Raw genomic sequence first — 25818 nt, forward strand, 5'->3', positions numbered from 1 at the left:
TCTCGGTGACTGTTGCTAACTGCACTGTTGACCACAAGTTCTGGCTAGCCAGCATCCAGGACCAATGCATCATCGGTCTGGACCTGTTAGCCAAATGGGAGGCCACAGTGGGCGTGTCCCGAGCAATCCTTTACCTGGGCACGGAGGCTGTGAAGCTCCACACCACCAAGGAAGTCCCGCTGCCTGCCTCCACTTTTTCAGCCAGCGCCAGGAAGCCTGAGGACCTGTCACTGCTGGCGCGGAAAGGGCCTCTCCTTCGCTAGCAGTACAGCAACTGTCCACAGAGACCAAGCTAGCTGTTGAGGACCTATACCAGAGGAGCTGCGAGGGTCTCCAGGCTGATCAGCAACGGCAGCTGCGGGAGATACTCGACTTGTTTGCCGACATCTTTGCAGCCAAGGATGAGGACTGCATGCAAACCAGCCTGGTACAACATGACATTGACACTGGGGATGCACGGCCCATCCGCCTCCGCCCTCGTCGCCTTCCCCTTGCCAAGCGTGCCGCAGCAGAGCAGAAGATCAAGGAAATGGCAGAGGCAGGCATCATAGAACCCTCAAACAGCCCCTGGGCAGCCCCAGCCCGTACTGGTGGTTCGGAAAAAGGATGGTACCTGGCGGTTTTGTGTCGACTATCGCTCTACTCAACAGCATCACACGCAAGGACTCCTACCCATTGCCCCGGATTGATGATGCCCTCGACGACATTGCTGGGTCCTGCTGGTTCAGCTCCCTCGATTTGCGCAGTGGCTACTGGCAGGTGGAGCTGACGCCAGAGGCCCGCCCAAAGACTGCTTTCTCCATTGGCCAGGGACTGTGGCAGTTTAAGGTGATGCCCTTCGGCCTCTGCAATGCCCCAGCCACATTCGAGCGCCTAATGGAGAGGGTTCTGGCTGACATTCCCCGCGACCGCTGTGTGGTCTACCTGGATGACCTCCTCGTCCACGCGACAGACTTCGAGAAAGCCTTGGCTAACCTGACTGCGGTCTTCCATGCTATCCGCCAGGCTGGCCTTCGTCTCCACCCCAAAAGTGCCACCTCTTCCGAAAGGAGACGACCTTCTTGGGTCACGTTGTCAGCGGAGCAGGGGTTTCCACTGACCCTGCAAAGGTGGCTGCTGTGAAGGACTGGCCCATTCCGGGCAACACTGCTGAGTTGCGGAGCTTCCTTGGCCTGGCATCATACTACCGGCGTTTTCGTCAAGGACTTTGCTACCATTGCAAGCCCCTGCACCAGCTCACACAGAAGGGCCGGGAGTTCCACTGGAGTGAGGACTGTGCCGTGGCATTTGATCGGCTCCGATCTGCACTGGTTGAGGCACCGGTGCTAGTCTACCCAGACCTGCAGCTTCCTTTTGTCGTGGACACCGATGCCAGCAACACGGGTGTGGGGGCTGTACTGTCGCAGGAAGGCCCTGAGGGGGAGCGGGTCATCTCCTACTACAGCCGTTCCCTCAGCAGACCGGAGAGGAACTATTGTGTCACCCGTCAAGAGCTGCTGGCCATCATCCTGGGTCTCCGCCATTTCAGACCCTACCTCTACGGGAAGAAGTTCCTCCTGCGCACAGACCATGCGTCCCTCACTTGGCTGCTCAGCTTTAAAGAACCGGAGGGACAGCTAGCCCGGTGGTTGGAGAGGCGTTGCAAGATTACCACTTTGAGGTTCGTCACCGGGTGGGACGCGTCTCCACACCAATGCAGACGCGCCCTCCCCGGCGCCCTTGTGAGGAAAAACAGTGCAGGTACTGCCAACGCTTGAGGACCGGGAGGGCCTGACTTCAGTGATCGCGTCACCACAGGGCGGCCATGAGAATGACTCTGTTCGGTGGGCATTGTAGCAGTCTTCAGGTCCAGTCCACCGCAGGGGATACCGAGGGTCTGGAGGCCATGGATCCCCAACGGCTGCAACACGACCAGAACCAAGACCCTGCCCTTTCCCGGGTTCAGTGTTGGATTGGGGCCGGTCAGAGACCATCATGGCCAGAAGTATCTGCACTGGACCTCGAGACCAAGGCTCTCTACTCCCAATGGGCCAACCTCACAAGCCGAAACGGCCTCCTCTATCGGCGCTGGCAGGCTCCCGGGGGTCACCGTGAGGTCTTCCAGCTCTTGGTACCTCAACAGTTGCGGTCCAGGGTCCTCCAGCTGGTCCATGGTGCGGCGGGGCAGGACACTTTGGAGTTACCAAGACTCTGCGGCGACTTCGGTCTCGGTTCTACTGGCCCGGTGTCGCCCAGGGACGTAGAGCTCCATGTCCATCGGTGCGATGCCTGCACGGCTCAGAAAGGGCCTTCCCAACGCCTCATGCCCCTTGCAGCAGTATCAGGTGGGGGCTCCCATGGAGCGGGTTGGTGTGGACATCCTGGGGCCCTTCCCCACCACGGACCAGGGGAACCGCTATGTCCTGGTTGCCATGGACTACTTCACTAATTGGCCTGAGGCCTATGCAGTCCCTGACCAGAGTGCTGTTACCACTGCTGAGCGTCTGGTCAACGAGATGTTCTGCCGGTTCGGGGTACCAGAGGAACTGCACAGCGACCAGGGCCGGAATTTTGAGGCTGCGGTGTTCAAGGAGGTCTGTCAGCGGCTGGGTATCAGGAAGACCCGGACGACGCCACTGCACCCCAAAGCGATGGGTTGGTGGAACGCTTCAACCACACCCTGGCCACCCAGCTTGCTATCCTGACCTCCCGCCAGCAGCGTGACTGGGATCAACACCTTCCCTGGTCCTAATGGCCACCGTTCTGCAGTCCAGGAATCTACTAAGTGCACTCCGGCGGCCTTGATGTTCGGTCATGAGCTTCGGACCCCAGTGGACTTGGTGTTTGGGTCCCCCCCCGAGCCGGAAGTGTGCGGGGACCCCGGGTTGGGCTACCTCCACAACCTCCTCGCCTGGCTACGGGAGGTGCACCAGTTGACCAGGCAGGCTCTCCGAGATGCAGGCTCCCGGCAGAAGCGAGCTTATGATACCCGCTGCAAGGGTGAAGGACTCTTGCCAGGTCAGCATGTGTGGGTCTACAGCCCAGAGAGGAAGAAAGGGCTTTCCCCCAAACTGATGAGCCAGTGGGTTGGACCCTGCACTGTTCTCGAGAGGCTGTCCGATGTGGTCTACAGGGTGCGGCTGGTCAAACAGAACAGGGTGGTCGTACTCCATCGTGATCGCCTGGCACCCTATCAGCCCTTGAGTCCACCCAGGAGGAGCCAGGGTCCCAGCTTCAACTGCAGGCCCCAACCTGGCCTCAGAGGCGGCTGGGGACCCACGGAACGTCCTCAACGACGCCGTCGCCTTCCCCAACACCTCAGAGACTTTGCTATGGACGTGCGGTTGCTGGGGACAGCTAACCACTCAGGTGGGGGCTGTGTGGCGTGTTGGGGGAGCGGCTGGTTCTCTCCCATCATGCCTTGGGACATGTGCTGCTGTTTTCATGTTCTAGTTTTATTGCTTATGTTTACATTACTTTTAACTGTTACCTTGAATGTTGTGTTTATGCTGCAGTGTGATTTCAGTGACAGTTATTGTTGGTGAAAGAATGTGGTGCCATGAGTGAGTTCAGGCTTGTGGTTGTTGACCTCTGTAGCACGGGTGTAATGCGTGTGTGTGTCTTTAATAAAGAGCTCCCCTACCAGTTTGGGGTTGAACTGCAAGCTCAATCTCTCTGTGAGCTTCTTTGTTGAGATTCCTCTGTATGCCACAATATTTTAAGTAATCCAAAGTATTCAGAATACGTTACTCTCTTTGAGTAACGTAACGGAATACGTTACAAAATACATTTTGGGGCATGTATTCTGTAATCTGTAGTGGAATACATTTTAAAAGTATCCTTCCCAACACTGTTTATATTTCAACAGGACAATGACCTTCCAGGCTGTGTAAGGGCTATTTGACCAAGAAGGAGAGTGATGGAGTGCTGAGCCAGATGGCCTGGCCTCCACTGTCACCTGACCTAAGATGAGATGGTTTGCGATGAGATGGACCACAGAGTGAAGGCAAAAAAAGCCAACAAGTGCTCAGTATCTCTGGGAACTCCTTCAAGACTGTTTGAAAATCATTTCAAATCTCCACTTGCCCTGTTTTAGCATCTGTGCAGTATTTTACTAGTACTTGGTATTTCTTGAGTCTCGTGTAGTCTGTCTTCCTGTTGCTATCGCTTTGTATAGCTAGATCTATCACTACAGCAATTTCCTTCTACTTGTCCATCACTACTATGTCCAGTTGATAAGCCATCCCCAGTTTGTACGTCTGTATCTGAAAGTCCCACTGGATCTTAACTTGGTCATTGTCAATCACCCTAGGAGGCATATTCCATTTTGACCTCGAGACTTCCAGGCCATACTCACCACAGATGTTCCTGTATACTATGTCAGCCATTTGGTTATGGGATTCCATGCATGCCCTTCCTGCCAGGATCTTGCACCCTGCTATTATATGCTAGATTGTTTCAGGGGCATCTTTACACAGCCTGCACCTGGGATCTTGTGTGGTGTTGTATACACCAGCCTCTATGGATGTTGTGCTTAGAGCTTGTTCCTGTGCTGCCATGATTAGTGCCTCAGTGCTGTCTTTCATTCCAGCTTTGTCCAGCCACTGGTAGGTAGGGATGGGTACCGGTTTCCGGTGCCATCATGGCACCGGTTCTGACATAAACGGTAGTAACCAGACCGAAAAGCAGCGCACATTTCGGTGCTTTTTTTTTTTCCTGAGATGTGATACACTTTAGATTCTAGCCAATCATTTTACGTTTCTGAGGATAGTAGGTGGGCCCAGGTTCATACGTTCTTTTAGAGCAGAGCTACAGATTAAAAATGCCCAAGGCGAAGCGGTAAAAAGTCTGGCTGTACTTCACAGCAAAAGATGCAAACCCAGCAGCCTGCAACAAGTGCTTTAAGGTGATACTGTGCAAAGGAGGTAACACCTCGAATCTGATGAAACACCTGGCGACGCATAGCCGACATTTTTTTAAAAGCCGAGAATTGCGCCGTATTTGATAGCTTGCTGCAGAGACCTCACACCGAGCACATCGACTGCAGGTGTGGTGCCTGTTATTGGACCCGCAATTAGCAACATCCCCCAAGAACCCGAAGAGGAGAGTCCTGGCCCTAGCCCTGCCAGTGTAGCATAAATGATGACGGATGATGATGGCAGCAGCAGCCGTTCTTCTCTGCGTGAGTAGCTTAATGTTGTTCGTGTGTAATTTACGTTGAGTAGGCTAACCGCGTTATTACATTAATGCATGTAAGGTGAACTAGCAAACACAGTTGTAGTTACATGCGGCTGTCTTCTTGTTTGATGGCAGATACTCCCTTCACCCTGGCCAAAAAGGCTAAAATGACCAAAGAAAAAGTGGGAAACAGCTAAACGAGAGGTTTTTGGACAAAGTTTGTGTTTTTTCCATTGATTAAGCATTGCTTCCAGCCAAGAATGATGCCATAAATCCCCTATAGCTGCAGAAAAGGCTAACATTGTTATCTTTTTACAAAAAAATCGCTGAACATGAGAGGTTTTTGGACCAATTTTGTGTTCTCCATTCTTTAAGCACCGGTTTGAGCACCGTTTATGCACCGGCACCGTTTCAAAAGTACCGGTTTGGTACTGGTATTGGATAAAACCTAAACGATACCAATCCCTACTGGTAGGATTTTGTAATATCAGCCACTTCTTATTTTTGCTGGTGGTACATGCCGCTCAGAGGAGGTGCATCAACATGCTGGAAGCAGCCATCCTTTATGAGTATGGACATAAATGGATTGACATAGTCACTGACAATATCAAAAGGTACAAAGGCCAAAAATGTACAAAGAAAATATCACACAATTACAGCACCTGTAGGCTGAACCATGAATACAAGGCAGGATGGATCCAAGCTTTCATATTATTTATGCTAAAATTCTACACATACCATCGGCATATCACATCAGAAATGAAGACTCATCAGTACAGGCCAACGCAATTTTGGTGAGCCGCTTGCTGTTCTTTTCTGACCAAAGGTCCACCATGTGTGGTCTTTTACTGTTGTAGCTCATCTGCTTCAAGGATTGATGTGTTTGTGCAGCGATGTTCTTCTGCATACCATGGTTAGAATGAATGGTTATCTGAGTTATTGTTACCTTCATATAAGCCTGAAGCAGTGTGGCCTCTGACCTCTAGCAAAATCAAGGCAGAGAACTGCTGTTCATTTTTTAAAGCCATTTTTTTCTAGAAATGGTTGTGCAAGCAAATCCCAATAGGTCAGCAGTTTCTGAAATATCCAAACTAGCCTGTCTGGCACCAACAACCATCTTAACCCAGCTTTTTCAAAAATATCAGGAAATATAGTGTTTTAGCTGACATTCTGACACATATGTCAGAATGTCATATGTGTTAAAAAACCTTTTGAAAGTATTCAATCATGCTTCTTTGGTTTTTCCCTGCAACATGATAGCAACAACCCTGCTGTCATGTCAAAGGTACTATGTAAAATGCTCTGTGTGTCTTTTCCTTGTCTACTTTATAGATAGATAGACGACGTCTGAAAATGACTCGCCAGTCAGTCCTGAAGACAGTAAATCTGACTTTTTGATTTTTCAATCTTGGTATGACTAGAATATCTAAAACACAGTCACCTTTATATCTTGATGCACAGTGTTGGGAAGGATACTTTTAAAATGTATTCCACTACAGATTACAGAATACATGCCCCAAAATGTATTTTGTAACGTATTCCATTACGTTACTCAATGAGAGTAACGTATTCTGAATACTTTGGATTACTTAATATATTATTATGCTTTTTACAACTACATGAATGTACTAATGCTGTGTGATTTATTACTTTTACTGAAGGTTACTCGCCATAGCAATACCAACTAGATTTTTAAATCTTAATATAAAATGAGTAACAGTAGGGTGGACAATCGGTAAGGCTGCACTTTTTGCAGCGATCTCATAGAGCTGGGCGATAAAACGATAACGATATGTATTGCGAAATAACTTTTTCTCGATAGAAAAATGAAACTATTGCGATAGACCTCATCTCTCTCTTCCTGTCTTATAAAAAAAAACAATAGCCAATAAAAATTAAGTAGCGCAGAACCGAACCAATCACAGCCGCAGCGTCACGTCACGTAACTTGTTACGTACAGCTCAAGTGCCAAGGCGCACGTGTGTATTTGTTTGAGAAGCAGCCAGCCGCCGTGCCGGGTTTTTGGTGACCAGAATACTGAAGGGAACACAGATGACGGTTCCAATGTCGGAGAGATTGTCGAAAGGAAAGGCCAGAGAAGTTCCGTAGTGTGGAGGTATTTCGCTATTTGAAGTCTGACAAAAACAGCGTAACGCGCACTGTAAATTGTGCTGAAAGCATGTTCCCACAAAATCTGGAAATACAACAAACCTTTTTTATCACCTGAAGCAGTGCCACCCACTGGAGTACGCTCAATCTCTGACTGACTGAAGCGCTAATTCGTCATCGAAAACAACCAGGGGAATCCCTGTGAAGCAGCAACAGTCAATTGAGTCGGCTTTCGCCAGCGTCTTACCATATGACAAAAAAGGTAAGAGCCATAGCAACATAACGAATGCCATAGCTTACTGTCTTGCTAAAGACATGCTACCAATAAACACGGTCGAAAATGAAGGATTCAAGCAGCTAATTAAGGTAATGGATCCTCGTTACCAACTCCCTGGACATAAACATTTCTCTCAGACAGCGCTTCCAAAGCAATATTATGTAAGTTGGTCAATTTTGTCTCTTTTTCTGTAAAATAAACTAAGGTTTATTTTTAGAATTAATATTTTGTTTCTAAGTGGAACTGACAATTTAGTAGTCTGTTTTGTTTGTTCTATTTTGAAACTTAAACGCTTTAGCGGCTGCCTTTTTGTGTAGATTGTAATATTTGCCTTTATTTTGCATAAAACTGGTGGTGGTCAGAGGGCCCGGTGGCACCAGTGTCGGCAGCAGCCTCGCCTCTGTCAGTGCGCCCCAGGGCAGCTGTGGCTACAACGTAGCTTGCCATTGCCAGTGTGTGAATGTGTGCGTGAATGGGTGAATGACTGAATGTAGTGTAAAGCGCTTTGGGGTCCTTAGGGACTGAGTAAAGCGCTATACAAATGCAGGCCATTTACCATTTTTACCATAAAACTGAAGCCTCATTTTAAGTACATCTGCCCTGTTGAACTTATGGAAAATGAATATTTAAATCAAAACAAGCTGCTGATTATTTCACATTTTATTTGTGAGCAACATCACATTTAAATCTTACATATATAGTTATTTGGCTTATATCGTGATATATATCGTTATCGCCTGAAATGAAAAAAGCATATCGTGATATGAAAAAATCTTATATCGCCCAGCTCTACGATCTCATATAGAAAACTATTCCGCGCAAATATAAAACAGGTCCGCGGCTCCGAACCATAAAGGCATAAAACCGTAAAGAGACATCTGGCTCTCCCGCTGCCAGTCATACACATCACCACCACCAAACCTGCAGGGGCATCACAGAACATGCCTGGCCACATACCCCCATCGCCCGCTTCAGGCTGGGGAGCCATCCGGCCGAACCTACTCCCCACCCCGCGAGCAGGCAAGGGAATCGGCCCGGACCATCGGCGCCCCATGCCCACGGGGAAGTGTCCACTGTGGCGGTCGCCCGCGCCTCCAGCGGAAGCCCCGGAGCTGGCCTGGTGGCCACCCATGTGGCAAGCAGCGGCGGCACAGCAGGTGTGGAAGTGAGCCAGGGCTCACAGGCAGCTGGGCAGACAGCGTGCCGGCCTCTGTTGGAGGAGGCCGAAGCGGACAGCACGCCACCCTCGGGGGTAGCAGGACCCCCGCGCACCTCGACCTCCGTCGCAAGCTTGGCAGGTCCCGCTGGCGCGACAGCCTCCGGCTCACCCCGAGCCACGCGCTGTCCACCCTTACAGTAATCACACGGTTGCTGTAACAGTACGGCTGCAGCTCTCCTGCTGCCAGCCGTACACATGAACACCAAAAACAACAACAGCACAAGCAGCGCACAGGTTTTAAGCCGGCGAGGCATGATTGTAGATGCCGTGAAGGTGAGTCCATCTCACCTGCAGCGGCCTGCCACAATAATAAAGCATTTTTTTATTTCATTATAAATAAATTATTTTTCCTAATTATGTCCTGGGTTTTAACTATTTAATAATAAAAAAAGGAAACATCACAAAAAACACTTAATGTCATGAAAATTAATTGCGATTTAGCAATTCAATGACGCATCCACCTTATTTATTGAAAAGTATTGGTATCAGTATTGGTATCGGCGATACTGGCCCGTATTTACTTGGTATCGGATCGATACCAAAATATGCAGTATCGCACACCACTACCATAAAGCACCCCTCCAATAGCCAAACCCATCTGTTCTCTGATTGGATTGTTAAATTTGTGATTGACATGACATTGCCCAATCAGATGAAAGGAAGAAAAATGGGGGTCAAAACTCGTACTTGTAACTTCAAACTTGAGTGCAGAGTTTCACACATATTTTTTCGGCTAAGTCCACACACAAATCTTTTTTTACGCACACACAAGTTCTTTTTACACATACAAATCTTTTTTATGCACACACAAATCTTTTTTACACACACAAATTCTTTTTACACATACAAATCTTTTTTACACACACACAAATTCTTTTTATACATACAAATCCTGATTTACAAGTACAAAACTGATTTACAAGTACAAAATATTTATGACCACAATTTGAGCCCATAGGTATGACAGTCCATTTTCCCTGCAGCACGGACTACACTGCCCATGACGCTACATTCTTTAGGGCTATGCCTGTAACACTTTGCCTATTGCCTTCATATTAAATCATTTTTGTGAATAATTTTTAAAAATATTTCTTCATGTCATTATGCGGGCCGCAAGTAGAGGTGACATGGGCCGCGAGATTGAGACACAGACATGAGAGCCTCTTAATGCGTGTTTTGTTTGGGTTTCCACCAGCGTGGACACCAAAAATATAGAGTTCATAGCCTTATGAAAAAGAAAAATACCGCCGTGTAATCCATTCATTTCAACAAAGTAACTGTATTCTGAATACCACCTTTTAAAACGGTAACTGTAACAGAATACAGTTACTCATATTTTGTATTTTAAATGCGTAACAGCGGTCCATTACTCCCCAACACTGAATATAAATGATGGTTCGACTCTTGAAGGTGTTCCCAGAGATACTGAGCACTTGTTGGCACTTTTGCCTTCACTCTGTGGTCCATATCATCACAAACCATCTCAGTTGGGCTTAGGTCAGGTGACAGTGGAGGCCAGGCCATCTGGCTCAGCACTCCATCACTCTCCTTCTTGGTCAAATAGCCCTTACACAGCCTGGAAGGTCATTGTCCTGTTGAAATATAAATGATGGTTCAACTAAACACAAACTGGATGGGATGGCATGTCACTGCAGGATGATAGCCCTGCTGGTTCACTGTGCCTTCAATTTTAAATAAATCCCTGTGTCACCACAAACAGTGTCACCAGCAAAGCACCCCCACACCATCACACCTTCTCCTCCATGCTTCACAGTGGGAACCATGCACGTAGAGACCATCCGTTCACCTTTTCTGCATCACACAAAGACATGGTGGCTGGACCCAAAGATCTCTAATTTGAACTCATCAGACCAAAGCACAGATTTCCACCCATCTAATGTCCATTCTTTATGTTTCTTGGCCCGAACAAATCTCTTCTGGTGACTCGAATGAATTTATCCTCAGTAGCAGAGGTGACTCTTGGTCTTCCTTTCCTGGGGCGGTCCTCATGTGAGCCAGTTTTGTTGTAGTCCTTGATGGTTTATGCAACTGCACTTGGGGACACATTGTATGTGAAGGTTCTCAGTTATCCAAGTCATGGTAATCTAAGGAGCTTGGAAAGAAAACCGACTGGACTTCTTTAAGTTTCTTGAAGACATTTCAACTATCATCCGAGAATTTTCTTCAGTTCATGGGGACGCATTCAAAGTTTTTGCAATTTTCCGGACTGACCTGTGAAGTGAAAACCATTTCAGGTGACTACATCATGAAGCTCACTGAGAGAAGGCCAAGGGTTTGCAGCGGTGTCAACAAAGCAAAGTGTGGCTACTTTGAGGAGTCTAAAATATAAGATATATTTAGAGTGATTTAATTCTTTGATATATAATTCCATATATCTTACTTCATATATTTGATGTCTTCAGTATGTATCTACAATGTAGAAAGTAGAAAAGTTGTAAGTTGTTGTTGTCTATGACTCGATGCCCCACACCTGGATCCTGGAATTCCTAGAACTGTACAAGATCAACAGGACCCTAAGAGCCTTCATCAGGAACTCAATGAAAATGTGGCATACAACACTAGAGGCAAACTTCAAGCCAGTCGCACAAGCCACCATCAAGTGCGGGATCTACCAAGGAGATGCTCTTTCCCTACTACTGTTCTGCATAGGCCTGAATATATTTATCTAATCTATCTATCTATCTATCTATCTATCGAGAGAGAGAGAGATCTATAGATAGATATAGATGTGTGTGTATATACATATATATATCTATATATATAGATAGATATACATATATACATACGTATGTATGTATATGAATAATTATGGAATAAAAGCACAGTTATTTCATGTATATACAAGCTATAGCACATTTATTTATGTGTATTTCAGTGTTGTAGATTATAGTATACAGTGTCATTTATGTTTTATCGTACATATTTGTGGATTGTGGAGCAGAGGTTGTTCTTTAAAAATAGGTTTACTTTAATCCACAGATTTCCTCAAGTATATTCCTTAAGTGAAAAATAACATGTACAGTAAATATTTTAACAAAAACAGAAAGACAGTTAAAAGATTTCTTCATTTATCAAACAACTGTGTACATTTTCTTTTATATAATATATTTATAAAGTGCTTAATAGGCTTATATAGTTATAGAATATAATCATAGAATGGCGTATTAACTGTTTTTTATGTTGGTGATGGTGGAGTATTACTTCAGCAATATGACAGCTGTTATTTACATAATGTACAGAAGTCCGAGGACGGTACACCCACATCCTAACACATGTTGGTGGGACCGCGGTTCTGCTGAAATCATGATGGCAAGCAGGTGACGCCAGCATCTTCAGAGTGGTCGCAGTTGTGTACATTCCAGGATATATGGGAGCAGCTCTGCAGGGATCTCTCAGTACCTCTGCACTTGAGGTTGTCTAGCAGGATTGTTCCCGTGCCGGGCCCAAAGTAAGCTTCTCCCCGAGCTGCAATGGCTTCACCGCAGCCCACTTGACGGCACACCACCTGGGCATCTGGGAGGTCCCAGGCATCATCGCACACTGTGCCCCATCCTGAATTCAAGTACATTTCCACTCGACCCTCACACCGGTGCTGGCCACCCATCAGTCTTACCATGCCTACAAAAAAACAATTCTTTTAAACTTTGAGCATTGATTGCTTTTGAGACTCAGTCCAGAGGAAGGTGACATTATTGTGAAATAACTGACGGTATATGTGACTTACCTTCAGGTGGTTGTGTGGTGGTGGTGGTGGTGGTTGGTATTGTTTCTGTTACTCTGAATTCACGCGCACTTGCAAGGTCAAAAAACTGGGGGTCAAAAGCTAAGGGGAAACAGAGAAGAAAGAATTATGCTCATGTATTCAAGGAATAGTCATGGAATATTAGGTCACAAAAGTCATATCACACTTATCTTCCAGTGATTTTACTGACTTATAAGAAACCTGTTTGTTTCTTCTGTTCCTAGAAGCTAATAACACAGACACAGACTTTGTAGAGGCAATTTCATCAAGATATTGCCTCTGCAAAGTCTGTTTATAACAGTCTATTTATAGTGGGTTTACAACAGACTATGTTTTTGTAAAGATGTTAGCCCTTATAGCCCTAATTTTCATGCACAAATTATACCCCCTTTATCTGTTCTAATTACTTACTTTAGTAAGTAATAGTTATAGGCAAATAGTAATAGGCAAAACTACTCAAAGCAACTGCCACTGTTAAAAAGAAACTGCATTACAACATTTCCTGACTAATTTGGAACCAAGGATTTACAGTACATATAAAAGAGGATATTTGTGCTTTTGATTTAGCCTTAAAGAAGTCATATTTGGCATGGAGGCATTCAGTGACGCTGATGTGCCTTGACTCATCCACTGTTTTTCATGCTCTCTGGGCTGTTTCGTCCTCAAAGTACTATAGTCATGCATTGCAACTGGCCAGCTCAGCAGGGCGGGTGTAGATGACTGGATACATAGGTGGTATGGGCTTTTAGGGGAACTCATGACTTAAGAGTCGTTCATATGTTCATATGACTATAGTACAGACATTACAGACATTTACCAAGTTAGGTATATGCATGTGCTATAAGTGTATGTTTAATGAAGCCTAGTTTAGTGCTGCGAGAAAATAAGTAAGGTCTTACGTGCGCAGATAACTCCAGCATCCTCATGATGGCCACAGTTGTGCTGACCCCACCCCAGGTGGAAGCACTGGGATAGCTCTAGTTCAAATCCACTACATTCCACATTGTCCAGCAGAATTGGGCCCGAACCGTGGCCAAAGTAGGCATTGGACTTGGCTGCAATAGGTGCGCCACATCCAAGCTGCCTACACACTACTTTGGCATTGGGCATGTCCCAGTCATCATCACACACTGTCCCCCAAACATTTTTGTAGAGGACCTCTACACGACCCTGGCAGCTACTGTTGCCATTTATCACACGAATGGCTGACGTAACTGCAAGAGGCGAAACACACGGATGCGTTATTGCAATTTTAGACTAGAAATTCTTTTCTTTGTAGATTACATTGCTGATGGTCCACAGTGTCCAATACTAAACAAACACACACACACACACACACACACACACACACACACACACACACACACACACACACACACACACACACACACACACACACACACTTAATTTTTATACATCAAACAGAATGATACCTTTTGTTTGGGTGGTTGTTGTTGTTGTTGTAACCGTTGTTGTTGTGCTTGGTGACTTGGTGACTGGAACTTTTTGTGTAGTTGTGGGGGAAGACAAAAAAAAATACAATTACTTGATACATGAATACACCAGACAACCTGTTTATGATGGCAGGAAACACATGCACCACTTTGTTTTATGGCATTGTGGTGCAGCATGTATATGATCAACAGGGGAGGAATGGCTCACCCTGTTGGTCATATAGCAAAATGCACATTTTGTTCCTATTATTAATGGAGGAGGGGATCCAGGACAACAAATGGAACAGGCTGGTGAACAGAAACAATAATCAGACTGAGCTTGTTTGCACAAAGTTGAACATAGTGTGTAGTGAATGGTACGCTTTACCTTCAGTGTTCAATGTTCCCCACAGCCCTCTCTGGACCTCTGTTGCTACTGGTGGTACAGTAGTGGACCCTAAAGTGGATGAAAAATAAAATAAAATTTATACCAGTGCTTTATGAAATGCCACTAAATTCTGTGCAGAGATTTTTGCTGTCCAGCTGGGATGAATCTGACTGATTTTCTGATACTTGCCAAAGTTTTGCCATAAGTTTCACTTCCATAACATAACTTTCACTCTGGCAGGCTATCATTCTAAAGTGTGATTGTGAACTTAATATCTTAGTTGCAGGTGTGCTACTCATGCTAATATGACAGTTCTAAGAGTACCGGTGCAGGTGACCCCAGCGTCCTCATGATGGCCACAGTTGTGTTTACCCCAACCCAGGCTCTTGCATTTAGTCAGGTCCTGCTCCGTGCCCTGGCAGTTGACGTTGTCCAGAAGAATCAGCCCGGTACCGTAGCCAAAGTAGGAATTGGCGTGTGCAGAGACGGCACTGCCGCAGCCACTCTGTTGGCATACTACCTTGGCATTGTTGAGGACCCAGTCATCATCGCACACTGTCCCCCAGTTTCCCTGGTAGAAGATCTCGACTCGGCCCTGGCACGAGTTCTGTCCATTAACCAGACGGATGGTGCCATCTCCTAAAGTAAGCAGGAGAGGGAGGGATTTGTAGGCACTGATCTTGATAAAGCTTTTTCTTTACAGAGCATATTTTTAGACTCTGTAAATTTTTATTAGATTCTCTATTTATGTCAGTTTGGGGGTATCAAAGGGAACAGCAGCTGCTGTGATTTGACACTGATACACAGAAAGAAGAGAGGTGCAGGCAATCCAATGCACACTACATAGTCCAGAGGAAAAACCAAAAGTGAAGTGCTAAATTGACATCTAATATTGTACTAAGCACAGATGTTGTCATCTTATGCCTCTTTGTAGACAAAAACAAGGAGACAATAGCCATTGTTATGTGTCCATCATTTAAGAAAGCCCTGAATTTGGAGGCCTTTACAGGGTTACATAGTGGTTAATGGAAAAGTAGCTAGATACCTCAACTTGTTAACTAAATTCTTCTTCTTCTTCTTTTGGTCTCTCATGATTCTTTGGGGGATTATGAGAAAACACAAGAGGATGACTGCTACAAAGGCAAACCCAGCAAACAATAGGTATGGCCTGGAATTCATGAGGCCTTTGGGACGTGTTCAAAAGTTTCCATTATCCCACAAGTCTTTGAAGGTGAACCAAAATAATATATCGCTTCAGTTCCATTTGTGTTCCTTGATTAATGAAGTTGTTCATTTTGTGAGCCTTCCCGCATTTTTGACTGAGCACAATGGCAAAATAAACCATTGTTCATTCTTTAATGCAACCTGCCCTTGCATTTCGTGGCAACATCTGGCATACCACCTGTCTGCAACAATTTGATTAGAGCGTGAAAACCATCCAAAGAAAAACTGATCTGATGTTGAATTCTTTACAGTATACAACATAAATTAGAGGTGTTCCCTGTAGTCTGTCATACTTTGTTTTTTATATATTACTTTTAAAATTTGTATTGCACTGATGTAAGTATATGAAAAACCTGATCTGCTTATTTAACAGCAAGGCAGTGCAGCATCTGTCGCTTAAAGCAATTTCATCAGTTTTGCTCCTGAAGATTAACTCCACATACAGGTGTAGTGCTCAAGCACTGGTTTAGATGCTTAGACCTACAACAACAGATTGGCTTGGGTGCATGATGGTGTGGAGAAACACAAAAAAACCCTCACTGCTATGTAATCAAACATTCAATTTCAAATTCACACACATCAGCCAACTGCACATCCAAACAAAACAGAGTAATATAAGCAGGCATGCTTCTGGCCACCGGATGAATTCAATTTGTTGGTTTTAGTTTGTTCTCCCTTGGGGCTCGGGGTGTCACAGTCCTTAGTTTTCTTTTGGGTTTAAGTATACTTTAAGTTTGAGCTGTTTTTTGTTTCATTTGAATCTTTAGTCATCCCATGACCTGGGTTTTCTGTGTCATATATTCAATTCAATTCAATTTTATTTATATAGCGCCAAATCACAACAAAAGTCGCCTCAAGGCGCTTTATATTGTACAGTAGATCGCACAATAATAAATACAGAGAAAAACCCAACAATCATATGACCCCCTATGAGCAAGCACTTTGGCGACAGTGGGAAGGAAAAACTCCCTTTAACAGGAAGAAACCTCCGGCAGAACCAGGCTCAGGGAGGCGGCCATCTGCTGCGACCGGTGGGGGTGAGAGAAGGAAAACAGGATAAAGACATGCTGTGGAAGAGAGACAGAGATTAATAACAGATATGATTCGATGCAGAGAGGTCTATTAACACATAGTGAGTGAGAAAGGTGACTGGAAAGGAAAAACTCAATACATCATGGGAATCCCTGGCAGCCTACGTCTATTGCAGCATAACTAAGGGAGGATTCAGGGTCACCTGGTCCAGCCCTAAGTATATGCTTTAGCAAAAAGGAAAGTTTTAAGCCTAATCTTGAAAGTAGAGATCTAATAGGGTGATATGGTACTACAAGGTCATTAAGATAAGATGGGGCCTGATTATTTAAGACCTTGTATGTGAGGAGCAGGATTTTGAATTCAATTCTGGATTTAACAGGAAGCCAAAACAGGAGAAATATGCTCTCTCTTTCTAGTCCCTGTCAGTACTCTTGCTGCAGCATTTTGGATTAACTGAATACTTTTCAGTGAGTTTTTAGGACATCCTGATAATAATGAATTACAGTAGTCCAGCCTGGAAGTAATAAATGCATGAACTAGTTTTTCAGCATCACTCGGAGACAGGATATTTCTAATTTTAGAGATGTTGCGCAAATGGAAGAAAGCAGTCTTACATATTTGTTTAATATATGCGTTGAAGGACATGTCCTGGTCAAAAATGACTCCAAGGTTCCTCACAGCATTACTGGAGGCCAAGGTAATGCCATCCAGAGTAAGAATCTGGTTAGATACCATATTTCTAAGATTCTCAGGGCTGAGTACAATAACCTCAGTTTTATCTGAATTAAGAAGCAGAAAGTTAGCGGCCATCCAGGTCTTTATGTCTTTAAGACATTCCTGCAGTTTAACTAATTGGTGTGTGTTACCTGGCTTCATGGACAGATAGAGCTACGTGTCATCTGCATAGCAGTGAAAATTTATGCTATGTCTTCTAATGATGGTGCCTAGGGGAAGCATGTATAATGTAAATAGAACTGGTACTAGCACTGAACCCTGTGGAACACCATAATTGACCTTAGTGGGTGAAGAGGACTCTCCATTTACATGTACAAATTGGAGTCTATTAGATAGATATGATACAAACCACTGCAGTGCAATACCTGTAATACCTACAGCATGTTCTAATCGCTCTAATAGGATATTATGGTCAACAGTATCGAAAGCAGCACTAAGGTCTAGCAGGACAAGCACAGAGATGAGTCCACTGTTAGAGGCAATAAGAAGATCATTTGTAACCTTCACTAAAGCTGTTTCTGTGCTGTGATGAGCTCTGAAACCTGACTGAAACTCTTCAAATTCCTCTGCAGATGATCTGTTAGCTGTTTGACAACTACTCTTTCAAGGATTTTTGATATGAAAGGAAGGTTGGAGATTGTCCTATAATTAGCTAAGACAGCTGGGTCTAGAGATGGCTTTTTAAGTAAAGGTTTAACTACAGCCACCTTGAAGGCCTGTGGTACATAGCAGATTATTAGAGATAGGTTGATCATATTTAAGATTGATGAATTAATTAATGGCAGGACTTCTTTGAGCACTTTTGTAGGAATGGGGACTAAAAGAGACGTTGATGATTTGGAGGAATTAATTATTGAAATTAACTCAGAAAGATCAATTGGAGAAAAAGAGTCTAACTTAACACTGATGGTACTAAAAGTAGCTGTAGATAATATTACATCTGTGGGATGATTATTGGTAATTTTTTCTCTAATGATAAAAATTTTATTTGTGAAGAAGTTCATGAAGTCATTACTAGTTAACGTTAAAGGGATTGTTGGCTCAGTAGAGCTCTGACTTTTTGTCAGCCTGGCTACAGTGCTGAAGAGAAACCTGGGGTTGTTCTTATTTTCTTCAATCAGTGATGAATAGTAAGATGTTCTGGCTTTGCGGAGGGCTTTCTTATAAAGCAGCAAACTATTTCTCCAGGCTAAATGATGATCCTCTAAATTTGTGACACGCCATTTCCTCTCCAGCTTACGAGTTATCTGCTTTAGGCTACGTGTTTGAGAATTATACCACGGAGTCAGGTACTTCGGATTTGAGACCTTAGTTTTCACAGGAGCTACAGTATCCAGAGTCGTACGTAGTGAGGAGGTAAAATTTTTAACAAGATAATCGACCTCTGTTGGAGTAGCGTTCAGATAGCTGCTCTGCTCTATGTTGGTACAGGGCATTGAAGATGATAACAGTGGGTGGATTATATTCTTAAACTTAGTTACAGCGCTTTCAGAAAGACATCTATTTTGATAAAGTCTACTCTCCACTGCTGTGTAATCAATTATTGTAAATGTAAATGTTATCAGGAAATGATCAGACAGCAGAGGGTTTTCAGGAAACACTGTTAAATGTTCAGTGTCTATGCCATATGTTAAAACAAGATCTAGAGTGTGATTAAAGTGGTGGGTGGGTTCTTTTACATTTTGAGAGAAGCCAATTGAGTCTAATAACAGATTAAATGCAATGTTGAGGCTGTCATTTTTAGCATCTACATGAATGTTAAAATCACCCACAATAATCATTTTATCTGAGCTGAGCACTAAATCAGATAAAAAGTCTGAGAAATCAGAGAGAAACTCTGTGTAAGGCCAAGGTGGACGATAGATGATAACAAGTAAGACTGGTTTCTGAGTTTTACAGCTGGGGTGGACAAGGCTAAGCATCAGGCTTTCAAATGAATTAAAAGTCTGTCTTGGTCTTTCGTTAATTAATAGGCTGGTGTGAAAAATTGCTGCCACACCGCCCCCTCGGCCTGTGCTTCGAGGTTTCTGGTAGTTAGAATGACTCGGGGGTGTTGATTCATTTAAACTAACATAATCATCCGGCTGCAACCAGGTTTCTATAAGGCAGAGTAAATCGATTTGTTGATCAATTATTAAGTCATGTACTAACAGAGACTTGGAGGAGAGAGACCTAATATTTAATAATCCACATTTCATTGTTTTACTCTTTGGTTCAGATGTGGATACTGTATTGTTCTTTCTTTTGATTTTTATGTTTAAGTTGTTTATTGCTGGTTTTAGTTTGTTTTTGTCTGTTTGGGAGCTGACACGGTCTCAATGGAGATGGGTTTTGGGGGTAGCAGGAGGGAGAAGCTACAGAGAGGCGTGTAAGACTGCAACTCTGCTTCCTGGTCCCAACTCTGGATAGTCATATTTTGGGGGTTTAATAAATTGGTCCATATTTCTAGAAATGAGAGCTGCTCCATCCAAAGTGGGATGGATGCCGTCTCTCCTAACAAGACCAGGTTTCCTCCAGAAGGTTTGGCAATTATCTATGAAGCCCACATCGTTTCTGGGACACCACTCAGACAGCCAGCAATTTAAGGAGAACATGCGGCTAAACATGTCACTCCTGGTCTGATTGGGGAGGGGACCAGAGAAAACTACAGAGTCCGAAAAAGTTGCACACCGATTCAATATTTAGAGTTCTATATGTTTAGAGTTGTTGCTTTAATCTAGTTCTTTGTGCTATATTTTAGGTTTTGTTTAGAGTTTGTTTTCTAGGCTTGTTACTATAATCTTTCTTTCAGTTTTTCAGTATTGGTTATTCATATTATTCTTTGCTTTCAGTTTAACTTGAGTTTTTGTCTCTGTGCCCCGTTTGTCACTCGTGTCCTGCTTTACTTTGCTAGTTAGTTCTCTCCTGTATTTGGTATTAAGTTTTATATCCCCTGTGTTGTTATCATTCATGTGTTTCACCTGTTCTTTATTTTCCCCAGCTTTTGTTTTTTCCAGGATTAGTCCCCGGCATATTTAAAGCCTCAGCTGGCCTTAGTTCTCTGTCGTGTCATGCTGTTTTTGTTCACTGTTTTTTTTTCCTGCATGGCTGCTTGTAAATATTCCCTGGTTTTGGACTTTGTTCTTTGACACTTATTGGACTCCTGCTATGCTGGAATAGAGGTTATGGGCTTTTGTTTTCTGCATTTGGGTCCACATCCATCATGAGAGAAGGACAAATAGCAAAAAGTGCAGTAACACAGCAAGTATGAACCGAAAGTCTCTACAAGGCAGAGAGAAACTTCAGTTTTGAGGATCATTTTTCTGTGGGTAAATGATTATGATACAGAGTTAACACTCTGACTATACAAAGTCATTGATGACTTTGTATAGGCATACAATAGGTATAATTTGTATAGGTATACAAATTAGTGCAGCTTTAATTTTTATATGAACAAAGTGTCAGTCATTATATTAATTTTCATGTTTTGCTGGGTTAGGTATCTGTTTCAACTGTCTGTCTGTCTGTCTGTCTGTCTGTCTGTCTGTCTTAAAATATAAAGGCATTTGTTTTTGGATGGAGTGGATGGAATTCATCCATCTCTTATTTAACACTGGCAGAAGACCAGTCTCATTTTGATAAAAGCAGAGGGCACTTACGTAAACCAGATATGGACTGGGGTGGTGTGCTGGGTTCCTCAAAACCTCTGGACCCCGGCAAGGTTGGTTCTACCAGCCGAATGAAAAGAAAAGCAGCAATTTCATTATGTTTATTCCTTTTTTTTCCCTCCCATGAGGGGTTTTATCCACTTAGAATTTTGCATTTTACCTCTGCAGGTGACACCCACATCTTCATAGTGGTAACAATTGTGGATGCCCCACCCCAGACTACAGCACTGGCTGAGCTCCATTTCACTTCCTTTGCAGTCCACATTATCCAACATGATGAGCCCAGTGCCCTGTCCAAACTTAGAGCTGCTGGACACCGCCACAGCCACCCCGCATCCCAGCTGACGACACACGACATTTGCATCCACCATGTCCCAATCGTCATCACACACGGTGCCCCACGAGCCATTGTATTGCACCTCCACTCTGCCCTCACACCTGCTCCGCCCATTCACCAGTTGTACTTCAGAGAGATGAGCAGAAAATATTTGTCAGGCTTTCTCTCTCAGAGGAGGCATTTTGAAAACACATGCTTCTGATATGAAGAAAAGAGACTGGCCAGGCTCTAATGTAATGACAGGTAATAGGAAAGAAAAAATTCCTCTGGGAAAAAAAAAAGTCTAATCCTAAATTAAGGCTATCAATAAGCCACATGACTCCTTGGAAGTGAGTGAAATGGATGCAGGAGGAGGATAGGAGGTTATATAGCAATTAAGTAGGGATTAGAGAAATGGAGAGCTGGGAAAGTGACCTTGTTTAAAGAGCCCCAGGTGCTGTGCTACCTTCTGTACTTTCTTTCACTGACACACAGCCAGATGCTGATAGGTTTTCATGACATGACTAGGATGCAGACAATTTTTCCACCCTGAATGTTTTGGGGTGATGGATGTGGATATGTGGACTGGATGTGGAGGTCACTGTATAGTTCACACTTACCTTGATACTCCGTCCTCACTGGGCTTTGCACGCCACTGGCTGAAAACAAAGGGAGGAGTGAATATGTGAGAGAAAGTGAGAGAGTATGGTTAAATTATTTGATGAAAGGTGGTGTACGCTATATCTACTATATCTATTTTCCTGTAACATGAGACACAGACTGAAATCACAACAGCAGGCCTGTTCAGACTGTACCCGCTGCTACAGAAATATGTTAGCATCCTGCTTTAACTTTTGCAAATACTCTCATCAAGTACAGCTGTACTTTATATTAAGCTGACTACATCCAAGCATTTTCATACTAAAGTATATATATTGCTATTCAAAACACCAGGGGACCATGTGTAACCCTGTGATGTGAGGCTATATCCCACAATGGATGGAGGACAGTCTAACGCCTGAAGACTAATACAATATCTCAGATTTCAGCACCGAACAAAGACACTAGAGAGATAACCATTGCACCCAATGTGGGTCACTTCACGGGCTGGTCCTGTGTGTTTGTGATGCTGAAACATGAACATACACGAAACTTACGGTCTTAAGGGTTTGCATTTGTTTTCTGGAAGAGCGAAACGCAAGGAAATAGAAAAGTAAGTGGTGATTAACTTGGATGTTACTTACCGGGTAAAGCCCGTCTGCTTATTTTGATGTCCCCTGAAATTAAAGCACAAATTTAAATGGTTAGTGAGGCACACGTTTCGTCATCTGTTGGCTCTGTCCAGAGACAAAAGCAGTCATCTGCTGTCAGCACATTTAAATAAGTTGCTGTGCCCACGTGCTGATTCAGTGAGTCGAATTGATCTTGTCTCACTTCAAAAACAACTGCAGGGCTTTTAACCAGCTATTGCTGTGGAAACCAGGAAGTGGCTGTGGACACAAAAGCACTCATCTACAGGGAGTTTACTTGCAAGTACACCAGGTTCTTGAGCATTATTAGTGCCTCAAATGTGGTTAAACAGTGGCACAGAAGAAATCATCTCATGTGTCACTGTTTAAGCACATTTCACCTCCATGGTAACATTTTCTGTTTTGGGAGATGTCCCAAATCTCAAAGTGAATTCATGGATTAGACAGTATGTTGAAGGCACTCACTGAAAAAAATAATCTAATGGAAGTGTACATCATACTTAAGATTTTAGACTTCCAGTCTAGTCTTTGGTTAGTGGGAAAATGTCCCCTATGGGAAATGACATAATTTAATAAGCTGCTCTATCCAACGCTGGTCACTGAGAATCTGAAAGAAAAGCATAAACTCCTCAAGCTTTTCCTTGTGTCACATTGTAATGGACAACAATGCACAGCATTGATGATGCAGATCAAACATAATTTGTTGTCCACTATCACATGAAAGACGTGAAGCTTTCTGCATTGTTACATTCAGGAAGCATCGTGAGTGAATGGTCTTCCCTCATGTGCAGTAATTCATTGAACTTACTCTCATTTCCAAGCACTCACCAAGTCTCAACAGAATGCTGATAGCTACCAAGACGAGGGTTCCCAGCAGAGAAACCAGGAGCCAGACGGCTGGGTTCCAGCACCTGCATTCACTCTCCACCACGCGCTGGCCTCGCAAGGCTCCCTGACTGGCCATCCGCCTGCAAAAGACAGATTCACACTTGCTCAGTCCCTCTAATTTGGTGTCCGGTAATGTTGAGATGTAACCAGTGGGCTAAACTTTTCTACTACAGCATAGCAGCCAGCTGTTTCTAATCCTGGTTCAGACAAGCCTAATTAGTAGTATTGGATTGTTTTCACTGATTAAGCCTGAAGCTGTTGGTATTGTATTGATGGTAGTCTGAGGTCAAGCCTGATAGAAGAGGGCAGCTCAGACAAAAATCTTTCCCAGGAATCACATGACGCTGGTTGTTTCCCAAGTGACACGAAAAGGATGTGAGGAATCTCTGTTCTCATTCAAACAGCCACCCACGTTTCACAGATATCAGGACATGCCACCATCTATTAATGGTACTGCCAATACAACAAGGAGGATACAGACAACAAAGTATTGTGTTACATTGCAGTTTTGTAAGCACAAAATGGACACAGTGGTCAGATCTGGCAGCAGGATGACATCTGTTGCCCTCATGGTTGAAAGTGAGGAAGGTTAGCTTGTGACTATTATCAGTAGCTGGAGAAGGCTTGTGTTACAAGCACAGTTGGATACCTGTGTCATTTTTTCAAGGGGTTTTCCATCAGGCAGAGAATATTGGGATTCACCGACAAATCACTCAGTAATCATAGTCAGATAGTAACGTAACCAGACTCTAAATATCCTTCATTCTTCAGAACTGAGAAACTGAAATGAATGACATTTATTTAGTACCACAAATGAATTAAAAGAAAAATGCATAAGGATGCACAGTAGTGGTGCAAAAAGGTTTAACGTTTTCAACATAAACTGCACAGAAGCATTATACTGAAAATCCAGTTTAATTTTATTTATATCTCCTTAGCGTCTAGTGTATTATGTTTAATGCATACGTTTTTTTGTGAGTTGTGGAGACTTCCTCATCATTAGTGTTATTATTTTTTCACCTTAAAAACTTAAACAAATTAAACAATAAATTAAACAATACTTTTTTACAACATTTTTAAGGACTTAAAAAAAATAAATGTCAGATGTGGCAATACAAGACAAATTAAAAGTCATATATGGAAATTAAAATTTAATTAATTTTTAAAACAAAGTTGTCAGATGGTTCAATAAACTCCCCATTTTCGAATAATTTGTTGGCCATTATTCATTTCACGGTTCAGGCTTTAAACAACAGTCGCCTCAAGGTGCTTTATATTCTAAGTTACAGGTCCTACAGTAATACAGAAAAAATACAAAATGTTTTGCATAGTAGTATGCTTTATTAATATCAGTGCTGTTGTCTTTGAAGAAAAATAAATACAAACAGCACATTACTGTGTTATGGTATGTTACAGTATAGCTTCGATCAAATGGTGCCCCTTTACTTTTTAGAAAGTACTAGTAGGAGACACAGGATTTTATTGTAATTTCACAGGAAAAACTATTATGAGGGGAAGGACAAGGACAAGGGCATTGCAATTTGTTCCTTAAAAACAGGACTGAAAGGGAACACAGTTTTCAGTTAAGTAATAGAAACACCAGCAAATGCTGTCGTAGATGTATTTAGCTTAGGCTGGACCTAAATTTCCTGAACTGCTCAAATCAATTTCAGCCTGATCAGAAGATTTGTATTCTGTTTATATGATTCAAACATATAAATTTATTAAACACCCTGATCACTTTTTTACACACTTTTTTTAGTATCCAGTTCACCTTGATGTTATAGGACTGGCGTGTGAAGCCTGTTTTCATTTTGCAGACTCAATTCTTCATCAAACATGAGGAATTTTGCAATTGCTCAATTCCAAATTTCCCATGGAGCTTTCAAGCAAAGAATCAAGAAGTGTTGTTAGAAGCATGTGGTTGTTTGCCTCTTTGCTCATGCAGAATTCCCCCCTGACCTTACACAGGAATGTGTATTAGGGGATGATGAGGGGAGAATTTGATATTGGCCCCTCGAGATAGTGGACATTCCGGACCTAGGGGGCACAAAAAGACATTTCTGCTTTCTGTGGTCCCCATCGTCAGGCATAAACGCTGCTTCCTGCAATCTGTCACTAGAAACCTCCAAAATGCGTAGGCACCTGATGACACTGTGGGGGCGCCTCTAGTCTCCTTGGAGAGTGTTAGGCAAAGAGACAAAGGCATGTGAGGGGGACATTAAAATATTTAGCAGCTCTACAGTATAAATATAACTTTTGGGGGCTCGCTGAGGCAAATTTAACACACCACTTTTGCAAGGCCATTTAGTGACAAGAAAATGTAACAGCAGAAACTCTGGACTGACATGTTTTCATCCAGGTCAGTTCCATTTGCATT

General features: G+C 43.5%; 1 protein-coding gene across 1 annotated transcript; it reads right to left on the bottom strand.

Moving 5' to 3' along the window:
• Window positions 1-11622: 11622 nt before the first annotated feature.
• Window positions 11623-23632, bottom strand: LOC116330766 (scavenger receptor cysteine-rich domain-containing group B protein). The gene is made up of 11 exons (XM_039618093.1): window positions 23379-23632; window positions 22545-22577; window positions 21921-21959; window positions 21145-21447; window positions 20976-21044; window positions 14671-14985; window positions 14347-14415; window positions 13959-14027; window positions 13425-13739; window positions 12508-12606; window positions 11623-12401 (listed from the first exon to the last, which is right to left on the bottom strand). The coding sequence occupies exons 1-11, from the start codon at window positions 23512-23514 to the stop codon at window positions 12085-12087; spliced, it is 1764 nt and encodes a 587-aa protein (XP_039474027.1). The 5' UTR covers window positions 23515-23632; the 3' UTR covers window positions 11623-12084.
• Window positions 23633-25818: the final 2186 nt, after the last annotated feature.

Source organism: Oreochromis aureus, linkage group 10 (genome assembly GCF_013358895.1).
Source record: "Oreochromis aureus strain Israel breed Guangdong linkage group 10, ZZ_aureus, whole genome shotgun sequence".
Classification (NCBI taxonomy): Eukaryota; Metazoa; Chordata; class Actinopteri; order Cichliformes; family Cichlidae; genus Oreochromis; species Oreochromis aureus.

Bases quoted from the DNA above. Each gene is read 5' to 3' on its own strand.
- LOC116330766 (XM_039618093.1), bottom strand. From the start codon at position 23,514: ATGGCCAGTCAGGGAGCCTTGCGAGGCCAGCGCGTGGTGGAGAGTGAA. The intron at 21,448-21,920 runs GTAAGTGTGAAC...ATCTCTCTGAAG, and splicing joins AGTGAGGACGGAGTATCAAG to TACAACTGGTGAATGGGCGG. The intron at 21,045-21,144 runs GTAAAATGCAAA...TTCGGCTGGTAG, and splicing joins TGTGGGTGTCACCTGCAGAG to AACCAACCTTGCCGGGGTCC.